The 12,639-nt window shown below is 42.0% G+C and overlaps 1 protein-coding gene across 1 annotated transcript in view; it reads left to right on the plus strand.

Moving 5' to 3' along the window:
* The first annotated feature begins 4,783 nt into the window (after window positions 1-4,783).
* RTN1 (reticulon 1) overlaps window positions 4,784-12,639 on the plus strand; it is a 180,137-nt gene continuing 172,281 nt past the window's right edge. Inside the window, exon 1 of the mRNA XM_081110216.1 lies at window positions 4,784-5,183. Within this exon, the coding sequence (XP_080966342.1) occupies window positions 4,946-5,183 (238 nt within the window). The 5' untranslated portion in view covers window positions 4,784-4,945. The remainder of the gene's footprint in view (window positions 5,184-12,639) is intronic.

Consider the following 12,639-nt stretch of genomic DNA (forward strand, 5'->3'; position numbering starts at 1 on the left):
GCCAAAAAGTGGAAACAACCCAAATGTCTATAAACTGATAAATGGATAAACAAATTGTGATATCCATACAATGGAGTATTATTCACACATAGAAAAGCATGGAGTGCTGATAAATTCTATGACATGGATGAACCTTGAACACATTATGCTAAGGAAAAGAAGCCAGACAAAAAAGACACATAATGTATGACTCCATACATATGAAGTGTCCCGAATAGGCAAATTTCTTTTATAGATTAGTGATTGCCTGGGACTGGATTTGGGGTTGTTAGAGTGGAGAGTGACTGACAAGGGGTATGAGGCTTCCATTTGGAGTGATGAAAATGTTTTAAAATTGTGATGATGGTTACACAACCTCTACTTAAAACCATTGAATTATATACTTTAAATTGTATGCAAATTATATCTCAGTTACAGCTGTTATTTAAAAAATACAAATTACCAAGAAGCACATGAAAAAATTCCTAATTCATTGATCTCCAACTAAATAAAAAATTAGAATTACTGTGAAATACCATATCTCACCAAAATTTGGGAAATTGTGTGTGTGTGTGTGTGTGTGTGTGTATTACATGAAATCTGTTTGTAAACTTGCAAAGCACTATTCAAAGGCAATCAGTGTCTATCATGTCTATTTTGGTTTGCTTCTCAAGATCAGAATATCTTTGTGAATTCAAAGCACAGAGAATTTAAGTTACAGACCTCCTAATTCATATACTTGCCCAAAGAAATAAAAAATCTTTGCAGTTTTACTCAAATGTACAAATTAAGAAAACAAATCTGGGTTCAATGAAAAGCAATCAATTCTCTTCTTCCAACCCCTACTAGAGGGCATTAGAGGCTTTATCTCCTCAGGTGGCAGATGAAGTAACAGCAGCCACTCCCCAGGGACAGGAGGAGTCTGGTGTGTTCCAAATGTGTTGTGACATCTGTGAGTGCTGTAGTGGCCCCCTGGAGAAAACACAGCTGTCTTGTGCACTAGCCTATAGCTTGTATAAATTAGTTTCAATTTAAACATTCTTTCACTGCAGTAGGAAATGGAGAACTTTTCCATATCAAATTCAAGAGCATCTATACTCTGTAGAAGAGTGAACAATATGTTGCAAAATGAGCTGCATCCATATAGACAAATTAAGCCCTGAACCAACCCCGCTCACAATGACCAGAGAAATTTGAGGCTTCAGAGCAAGCATGTCAAACTCACGGCTGGCAGGCCATATGCCTCATTTGTTGCTTGTTTCAGAGTGAGTCGCACCTTGAGTCAAACAACTATCTTACTTAGAAGAACCTTTCAAGTATGTTTATCTATAAATAAGGTTTGTCTTTCAGAATATAGGAACTACTACTAGGAAGAATACAAGGGGATCCTTCCTGATCTAATTTGCTTTAAATGCCTGAAGGGTTTACTCTTCACAAATATAAATACCCAGACAACTTTTACTATTATAAACCATTTTCTGGAAATAATTTGGCATGTGCTATTATCTATAATAATAAAAGCATAATATGCTAATTAGATCGGACGTCCTTCCAGACAAAGCCAGGGCTGTGAGGGGAGCCCTTCCCAGGTGCCAGAGGGAAGCTGGTGTTGGCAGCCGGGGAAAGGAAGGCCTACTCTTGCACGAATTTCATGCATCGGGCCTCTAGTATCTTAATAATATTCTTTACATTTGTCAATACACTTAGAACGCTCCCAAACCCAATGCCAAAGGGACTATTAAAATATCCAGGTTATAGTTGAGGAAACGGAGGCACCGAGCTATTAGGTAGCCTTAATATTGAGGCCAGGAAGGATTTCATCTTGGTTGAAGTTTGTTGCTTGTGGTGCTCTTCCTGCATGTCCCCACATCCGTGGCCCCATGATATAAGGTTTGGTCTAAGTTAAGATGCTAATGTTAAATAAATATACCATACCAGTTTCCTTCTTTTGAAACAATGAACATAACTTCTTTTCAAAAAAGCAATAGATAAGAGAAAACCTGACAGTTCTTTCATCTCAACTCTTCTTGCTATCCTTCCCAAGTGCCAACCCTATTTGTTTCAAAAACATTTTAAAGCAATTCATAACTTAGAGCATCGATTCTTAAGCACTCCTGTGGCATACTGGTGTGCCGTAAGAATTTTTAAAAATGCAATACTTGACTATTTAGTCAGGGGCACTGAACTTTTAGATTGTCAATTTAAAAAAGTAACAACAGCTGCCCTGTGTGAATGAATCAGATTTATACCTATTGGCTAAAAATATACTTTTTGGTGTGCCACAGAATTTTAGTGATTAGTTTTTGTGTGCCATGAGATGAAAAAAGTTGACAATCGCTGACTTAGAGTAACTATGCAAGCCCTGGAATTCCATTGTTGACTGTGTCTTATGCCCAGTCATTTTCAAATTAGTCAAGCTTTGTCAGTTCACAGGAGTGAACTGTAAAATAAATGTAAAATAAATAACACTTATAAATAAACATTGGTAATTTCAAACCATAGCATAAGCCTGAACATTTCTTCTCCCAGATGGATAATTATTTGTATACATCTGGAAGTGGAATCCGCTAAGTAAAGATAGCTATGAAAATTGCTAAAACTGAGACAGTGTGCACACCTTTTTCAGCAGAGCAAAATGGAGTCGTTATCAAAATGGAATTTAAATTAAATTGGAAATGGAAATTTTCTTTTAAAATGGAAAATGTTAGTTTCCTTTAACAAGTAAAATCTAGATTTATTTAACTGGCTATTTCACACATTCTCAATTAGGGTATTGATTATTACCTGATGAAATATGGAAAATACATATTATCATATCCCAACACTCCTTATCAACGTAGGCATATCCCAAAACTCTTTCTCAACTAAGAGGCTTGCATAGTTATTCCAGTTCTTAAATGATGACTTACATTAATGTTTCTCAGAGAAACAAAATAGCATTCTCCATATTATTTTGTATGTAACTAACTGCCTTATCACACCAATTTTCCAAGTTTCAGAACCTATCAATACCCACTTAAAATGTTTGCTACTGTTATGAATCGTAATGTAAATACCTGATATGCAGGATGTATTTTCAGGGGTCGCGACCCACAGGTTGAGAACCGCTGTGTTACATCATTAGAGTTTTCTGGATTCTTGGCATGTTATTAATAACGAAAATATGAGAAATTTCCATCTGGTATTTCTAACACGTTAGGGCATTCTAAAAATAGATCTGAGAAGTCTCACAAGTGCCCCCTGATCACATGACAGGACTAAGCTCCATGGAAAGATGTCAGTGGAATAGTTTTTCATCTGAAAGGTTTCTTAAAACAGGCTCATTTTCCTATAGGAAGATTTAAAAAATCACAGTGACTCATGATAATCAAGAATTTTTTGATGATTGTTGTTGGAGGGAATACTTTTTTTATAGCTTTGTTGAGGTAAAATTTATATATATATATAATGTACATATATGTATAAGCACATACTTATAGTGAACTTGATACATTTTGACATATGTATATATACCTGTGAGGCTATCACCACAATCAAGATAATAAACATGTCCATCATAATTTTGAAGATAACAGTAATGTGAAATTTGGTGATCATTAGATTCTCAGGGACATCTGGCACTAGTAGGCCATATTTATTGTCTATGAGTGAATACATGTTCTCTAATTTATTGACACAATGTTTTTTGAACATTAATGGACTAGCAAAGACTGAGCAAAATTTAGGCTTTTAAGTTTCAGCCTTTTTTGAGGCATATCTGAATGGCGCTGAAGTTGAATACAAGAATCGACAGGTATGAAATCTTCAATATGCCTCGGGTGGCTTAGCAGCCCTCCAGCCTCTCAGAACGTCAGCTCACGCCCCACCAGTTCTAAGGAGGAGCAGAGCCTGTTCATCCACCCTCTGCGTGGGGTTGAACCTTATTTTTTTTCCAATTACATTATTTTATAGACAACTTAGGAAGAAAAAAAAAAAAGCTCGTCTTGTTTGAAAAGATGGGTCTACATATGGGCATAACACTATATAAGGCAAGACACTTCTGAGTTTCCGTTTTCCTGTCAAAAAATTTCCACCTTGGCAGAGAGAGCTGTAAAGGGGAAAAAAGAAGCAGAAGCAGCAAGCCTCCTGGAATGTCCAACTTCACCAATAAAACAGCAAAATAAGTACACGCACAGGCAGCTTCTAATCTGTGTGGCTTTGGCTCCGTGTTTCTGAAAGGAAACAGTTGCTTTTTGTCCCACCCACGGCACCCCATTTGCCCTCAGGGCTGGAAGGACCGAGGTCTGGTAAGCTTGCTTCCCCGGAGGCTTTCCAGCCCTCCAGGACAATGTAAGGACACAGCATTTCACCTCCATCCACCACCACCACCTGCACCTCCCCGCGCAGACCCGCCTCCTCCACAGCTGACAGTGGTCGCCCTCACAACTGTGGCCCTGAGGGTCCCAGCTTCCTTTCTTTGCCTCGACCCCCAGGACACCCATCCGGGCTGAAGTTTGTGACTTGGAGGGCGTCTAGCCTCATCAGCCCCGCTCCAGCCGGGGTTGTTGCTACCTGCGCGTCCTCTCCTCTGATCGCTCCCCAAATGACGTGAAGATTCCAGTAGATTTGGCACGTCCGTGAGCGGGGCCTGCAGTTAGCAGGCCCGGGGCTGCCGCGTGCCAAGGAAGACGCGGCCAAAGCCAGCCATTTCCACCTGCGTAACCGCAGGCTGGGGAGTAGCGAGGCGGCCGCCCGGGGTCGGAGGAGGAGCGCGGGCGGCGGGCTGGGAGGGGGGCGGGGAGGAGGAGGAGCTGAAGCGGGGAGCGCGGCCGGCAGCAGCTCGGCCGGAGCGGCGGCGGCGGCGGCGCGGACACCGCAGCCTCCCAGCCCCGAGTCCCGGCGCGGGCAGCAGCAGGGAGCGCCTGCCGGTCCGGCCACCGCACCTCCATCCCCCCAGCCGCCGTCGCTGCGCCCGGGACCGCCAGCCATGGCCGCGCCGCCGGATCCCCAGGAAGAGCTGCTGCCGCTGGCCGGCCGCGGGTCCCAGTGGTTTGGGGACCGGGAGGAAGGGGAGGACGAAGCGGTGACGCCGAAAGGGGCGAGGCCGGCGCCGCAGGCGGGGGAGTCCAGTCGGGGGCTGGGCGCCGGGGCCGGGGAAGCGGCGCCCGGAGAACTGGGCTCGAACCCCGTCCGGTCTCCCGTTGCCATGGAAACTGCATCCACAGGTAAGGCGGGCGGGCGCCGCATCCCCGCAAATGGCGTGGGGACCGGGCCCCCAGCCTGCCCCCTCCCCGCAGCGCCTCTGCACCTTCCTCGCGCTCCCCACCTTGAGCACCAATCTCCCCCACCCACCCACCCACCCACCCCGCTGCGTCTCGGGGGGCTGTTAATGTTAGCGGATCCGGCGAAAACCTGAATTTCATTTTTCCAAAGACTTGGAAGACAACAAAATACTATTGATTCTCTTATTTAATGATCATCATTATTCTGGCAGTTAAAATGGCCCTCAGAGGCAAACCGCAGCACCTGGTGCTGGAGTGCCTGCGTACAAGTTTCCTCCTTCGGCCAAGGGGCTGGGGCTCTTAGGGGCCTCTTGGCCCGTGGCCCTGATTTTGGGGGCGTGTTTGCAGCGTGCGCGCCAGCGATTGGGACGATGACAACAAAGCGGCAGGCAGACCCGCTGCCCCTTCCCCGGCTCTGTCCCGGGCAGGGAGGTGACTTTAACCGGCCCTTACCCGTTCCCTCCACCCATTGCCACACCCTACTCCCTCCCGGTCGCCCCTCCCATCCTTCATTTCTCCCTCTCTGCCCAGGAAACAGAAATCCCAGGGTGTGTATGTCTAATTCAGGAGGGACAGCGTTGCCAGAGGGCTGGGGGTTGCCTTTCGGTCCAGCTGCCCGGATGCAGGGAACCCTGACTCTTGCAGGGAGCACTGAAACTTGCAACCCCTTCAAGTGGCCGGCGGCCTGGCTGTGGTGTGACCCCACTTGGGTGGTGAGTGGGCGAGGTTCAGCTTACCAGCAGTCTGGACTCTCCCGGGCTTTTGAAAATCGCCCTGGGTTCAGCCTTCCATGGCTTGACTCCCCCGCTTCCGAACCAGAGCGCCTGGGTGCCCAGAGGGGACCAGGGGCCCTGGGACATCCTGGCCCAGGGCTGCGGGAGACACATTTGGGGAGGATCGCCGGGCCTGGGAGCGCTGTTTTCCTAGGGCCTGGGGAAGAGGGTGCTGTGTTGTGTGCTCTGAGAAAGCTTTGTGGAGGTGGAACGGGAGTGTGTAGTTTTGGAAATGTAGCTTTCCCAGGCCTGGGGTGGTGGGAGCTTCCAGCCGAGGGGAAAGGTGGGGAGAATGGCCTTCACACTCTTGGCAGCTGATTTAAGGGAACCCCTTTCTTAAGCGACCGCCTCTTACTGGTCGCCTGGCGTGGCCTTAGGCAGCTTTAATTCTGCTCCAGTACAAGATCTGAGCTGAGAGAAGGAGGCTTGGGGAATGCGTTGAATAAAATGGCAACATTCTGAAGGGAAGAGAAAAAGCGACCATCTTACAAGCAAAACAAAAGAAAAGAAAGACTTAAATCTGAAAAACTCACTTGTCCTATGTTAATTATTATATGAGAGGTTGGGGGTGGGGGTGGGGGTGGGGGGTCAGGGGAGAGGATAAGACTAAGATGGCTGCCTAGCCTGTCTCTCAACTTCTCCTAAGTAAAGTGAAAACAAAACTCTTTATCATTGCAAAATAAGATGGCAAAAGATAATTGGTAAATAAAGGCACCATTTTGTTGGGTTACCATTACCATTCTTTGATGAGAGTAGCTCATGGTTCAGAACCTTTATCCACCATCATCAAAGTACATTATTTCTTTATAGACATGGCCTACCTCCCATGAGTGTCTCCAGGGTTGGGTGAATTAGGGGAAGGAAGCCCCGTGCCCAGTGTTGAGTAACATACTATTCACTAAAATGAGTTGCTGTTTATACAATGTTTAGAACATCTCCTGCTGTCTCAAAGCAGGCATTTGCAGTCTTCAACATCATCATCATCATAATTATTATTGTAGAAATATTAGACGTTGTTAGCTGTCATAGGGGTTTCCTATCCTAGTCAACAAATACACTAACAAAATCAAACATGATGTTAAGTCTGGATGGGAGGAAAATGACGGGAGAGAACAGGAGCACTTATTTTATAGAGATAAAATCTTATAGCACATATTTATATAGAATTTTTTTAGTTTGTTATTTCTGAAGGAATTTCTCATAGAACTGTCTATTGTTCAATGTTTTAAACATGTACGTTTCTTATTTGGTAGACTGCATGGACTGTTATAAGAGACCCAGGTGCCAAAAATGATGCCCAAGTAAATAACTAGTTCTTGAAAAATACAAGTAGAATCTGGGCCAGCTTTCTTGTCTGTTATTTTGGCAGTTCTGTTGCTATAAGCGAAGTCAGCAGGTGTATCTTTAACTTTATCAGACATAAAATCCAGTGGAAGCCTATGAAACACACTGTTTACCTTTTTAAGAGAATGGTGCTCTTTGGGACTCAAATCAAACTAAGAAGTAAATTAGATTTTGTCCTGGTGCACTGTAAACAGATTTTGTTTCTTTTTCAGATGGAATTATACAATGTAAGGCAGGTATTGATGTTTTTAAAACTTTTTTTTTTTCCTGAAAAACACCACCAATCATGTCATCTGGACAGAGATTCTATCATTTATTTTTAAACATTAATGGTAATTAAAGTTCTTGAAGAAACATTTCCAAAAATATTTTTCAGTAGTGTCCTAAAATGAATATGTGTTTAAACATCATTAAAGCCACACTATGACACTTCCATCAGTACTCCCATTTTTAGGTAGTCTTATTGCTCCTGTCCCTTTTGTGGTACAACATTCTTAATGAAAAGTAACACTTTCTTTAATTTTTCATGTTTAAAATTTATAATGGGCATGCAAAATGATGTCTGTTGCCAAGGGAACTTTTAATACACCACGTGTGGGCTACAGCGTGTTGGAGTTGTTAATCAGGAATCAGTGCCATCATCTAATAACTTTATACAAAGGATGTTAAGAGCAACTGTGGTGTTTTTTTTTTTCATGATCTGTTATTCCTGGAAACTATTCAAGAGGAGCATACAATAACACAAGGATAGAAGAATGGTTCTTTGTTTAAAGGGAGAATTTAAAATAGACCATTTGATCAAAATGCAGTGGTAAGAAGTTAACTCCTTGGCTGATTTGGAAATTAACTCATTGACTGCTTCATGCTTGGAGGGCAAAATAAAGAACAAAGTGGTGAATAGTGTAGAGAAATCAGTCCAGTAAGATTTGTTTCAGTAATATTGAGTTATAGATAATTTGGCCTAAATTTTTAGATGATTGGTAAAAAAGAGATTTTTTTCCTCATTATCTTCTACTTGGACCATAGTGCTCATAAATTTATATTTTTCAAATGCTGACTGTGATACTCTATTAGAAAAACTATTCTTAGTCTAGAATCATTTAAATAGCTTTCAGAATGATTATATATCTATGTTTATATCATTTAATATAATACACTGTACAATACACATTACCAATAATCTAAACTTCATGTGGAGGTTGGATTGACTGTCTTCATTTGTGGATGTGTTTGATAGACCTGTGTACACTTTTATTCGGAGTCATTCCCAGTAATCCTTTTCAGAAGGTATAATCTCAATCTTCTGTCTTCTTTCATCTTTTGAGAAAACATCAGTTCTATTGAAATGGGAAGGAACACTTCATTTGCTTTTAGAATATATTACAGACCATATAAGAAGAATAAAAGAGTTTCTAATGCACTTTATTTCTCTGGATATAGCCTCTGGATATAATAAATAACATTTCTGGCAGTAAGTACACTATATATTCTTTTATATAGGGGACTGAAATTAGGTTAAATTAAAATGTAGAAACAGTCACATATCCTAAAATGCACAGATAAATTTTATCAAGGCTTTCAGCATAATTTCCTCTTCATGAACTTACTGTTCCAGGAAACTTATCCTGCTCATTGCTCCTCCAATGTACTGTAGGCCTTCCTGCCCCCTTCTTTTTTATCTAGGCTGTCCATGTACGTCTTATTCTGAGGGCTTGGAGAAGTAGAAGAGTTGTGGATTATCTTGCTCAATATTCGGTCCATCCTGGATAGCACAGATTATGGAAAGTTTTTATTATCAAATCAATTTTGTCAGCATTTATTGAATGCCTCCTTTGGGTAAGAATCTGTGCTAAACACAGGTTGTGGTTTCCTAGAACATGTGCATCTTTCTGTTTCATATTAGTATTTGGTTTAAACAGTTGCTTTTGTGTCACTTTTTATTGTCCTCATTCTCAAGTCATTGCTGGAAGCTAGACTAGAAGGGCATTGTAATACTCTAACGAGCACGGACTGCTCAGATAATATAGCTGGGTGGGGGAGAGATAAATTCTATATCTCTATCTATCTAATTCTATTATTTTCATAAAAATAGCTGTGGCTGAATATTACTCAAAGATCTCTGGATTAGTTAGTTGTGCTTTTCTTTTAAAGTTAAAATAAATGATTGACTAAGGGAGCTTTGGAAAAGACACTGTAAAGTAGAGAGGGCAGTGAAAGAACGGGTGTTTGAGATGGGTTAAGAAGGGGATACAGCCATTGAGGGGAGTGGGAGACTGAGATGGAGTGGAGGACAAGGTCATTGGAGGAGTGGAGTCCAGAAAAACGGCAAGGCCAGGAGTGAAATAATCGCTTCTATGATTACTGATATGACAAAGAACCATGGCAGAGATTGGAGAGTGACAGTGAACCCGCTGCTGATATCTTTAGGAAAGGACAGGGCTGCCTGGGCTTAAACGCTAGGGGTTTTTAGAGGGGACGGACAAATAGTTGCCTGTAAAATTGTAAATGTAAAGTCCCAACTATAGGTCCTACAGTCTCTATTTAATATGTACAGAACATAGGAGACACTACTTAAAATAGTTTATTGTGGGGGATGGGAAAGTTGAGGGTTGTCATTAACTAAATATGAGCTAGTGCTATGGTGCAATTACTAAAATAGATTATGCAATTTTTGGTAGTGTTAATAGAAAGTCTTGGGTGCACATTAGATGAGGTAGTTTCCCTAGATTCTGTTCTAGGCGGGTCAACATCAGAGTCTTGTACTAAATGATGTGAGCCATACTTCGTGAGATGTTCGCGAGCTAAAAAATAGTGAGGGCAGCGTGACTAGATTGTTGAGGCTTCTAGAGAAAACGCCACTTGAGAAATGGCTGAAGAAATTAAGCATTTTTAGCCAGAAGAAAAGAAGAATTCAAGGAGACCTGAAAGTTAAGTTCACATACTACGGAGTAGAACTCCTGTGAAGCAAAGAAAGACTTGCCCCGGGTGATTTTGCAGGGCAGAGTTGGGACTGGAGGGTGAATCAGGAGCAGATTTCTGTGTAACGAAGGAGAAAGTTGTAATAATTAGGACTGCCCAGAAAAGTAATAGGTCTTTCAGTTACTGATTTTCAAGTAAAAGCAAAGTTGCTGTTTATTAGGGGAAATTTAGAGAGAAAGATGTTAGTTACACCAAGAACTTTATATCTTCCTAAAATAAAACAATACCCTAACTTTACAGTGTGGTTGTTACCACAGGCATATTTCTCAAAAGTGATCAGCACACTAATGAAATCAGAAATAGTGTACATCGCCCTAACCAGTTTGGCTCAGTGGATAGAGCATCAGCCTGCGGACTGAAGGGTCCCAGGTTCGATTCTGGTCAAGGGCATGTACCTTGTTTGCGGGCACATCCCCAGGAGGGGGTGTGCAGGAGGCAGTTAATCAATGTTTCTAACTCTCTATTCTTCTCCTTTCCTCTCTGTAAAAATATGAATAAAATATATATTTTTTTAAAAAAGAAATAGTGTACATCGTAAAAACCATAGTTAACTTCAAGTTGACTACCTTAAATGCACTTTACGAAATCATGGCCTTCTTTAAATTCTTCTCTAGTTCTCCATTGTTGAAAAAACTCCATAATGTAACCTATTTGTTTCTTCAGAACTGCACAATTTTATCCATTGTGGGTTATTAACCTAAATGTGAAACGTATCTGCAAGCATCTCTTTTATTCTGTTTCCTCAACTTTCATTTTCATTTTTTTCTACTGTATTTAATTCCATAAATATTCAACATATTCTAAAATGTTTTGGAAATTCATTAAACAATTCTGTAAAGCTAAAAGCATCATTTGAATATCTGTTTACTTCTCTGCCTTACTATCTGTATATTTATGTCAGATTATTCATTATAAAATATTTGCTGGTTTGCCTAATGAATTACATTTTAACTGGAACAGTTCTGCATTCTAACTTTCGCATCCAATCTAAAAATTGATTTCAAATTCATCTACTACATAAAATCAGTTATACATCAACTTTTTACTTCTGGAATGTGAGGAATTATTGAGTATCTCATGTCCTTCAAAATACCTGGAATTTGTTTTATGCATAGCAAATCTTTTTTTTAAAAAAACAACAACAGCTCTTAGGTAACAGAAAATTGTGTATATTCAAGTTATTGCTGATCTATTGATGAGCATAAGAATAAACACCGAAAACGAGAACCAAGATGGCGGCATAGGTAAACACTGGAGATTGCTGCCTTGCACAACCACTTCAAAAATACAACTAAAAGACTGAACAGACATCACCCAGAACCACAGGAAGGCTGGCTGAGTGGAAATTCTTCAACTAGAAGGAAAGAGAACAGCATACCGAGACTCAGAGGAGGCACAGTGCGGAAAATACAAAGGTGCGGAGGTGCACGCAGAGTGGGCTGGCGGCTGAGGGCGCGGTTGTCGTTTTCAATCGGGAGGGAGTCTCAGGCTCTGAGCTCCAGTTCTGGGTGAGCCTCTAGGGACCCAGACTCAAAGGGGAGAAGTGGGACTGTCTGGCATCGGTCGGAACTCGAGGGCAGCTTTCTCTCCGAGGTTTGCAGTGGTTGCTGGGACTCTGAGAGGCAGAGCCTCTGGGGACGGGACTGAGAGCAGCCATAACTGCTCCCTCCGCCCACCCTGTTTGATCCCGTGCGACCCGCTGCCCCGCCCAAGCCCTGCACAGAGCCATTTGCCGGATAGCCTCAGGCAAAGGCTAGATTAGCACCTCCCCAGAGGACAGAAGTTTTCCCACTGCAGACACAGCTGATTCTCACAGCCAGTTGGCCTGGAGGTCAAATCCCCCCCAGTAATACCGACAACAATCAAGGCTTAACTACAACAAGACTGCGCACAAAGACCACTAGGGGGTGCACCAAGAAAGCATAAAAATGCGGAGACAAAGAAACAGGACAAAATTGTCAATGGAGGATATAGAGTTCAGAACCACACTTTTAAGGTCTTTCAATAATTTTCTAGAAACTGCCGATAAACTTAATGAGATCTACAAGAAATCTAATGAGACCCTCGATGTTGTGATAAAGAACCAACTAGAAATTAAGCATACACTGACTGAAACAAAGAATATTATACAGACTCCCAACAGCAGACCAGAGGAGTGTAAGAATCAAGTCAAAGATTTGAAATGCAAAGAAGCAAAAAACACCCAACTGGAAAAGCAAAATGAAAAAAGAATCCAAAAATACGAAGATAGTGTAAGGAGCCTCTGGGACAGCTTCAAGCGTACCAACATCAGAATTATAGGG

Source organism: Myotis nattereri (assembly GCF_964212035.1).
Source record: "Myotis nattereri genome assembly, chromosome: 1".
Lineage (NCBI taxonomy): Eukaryota > Metazoa > Chordata > Mammalia > Chiroptera > Vespertilionidae > Myotis > Myotis nattereri.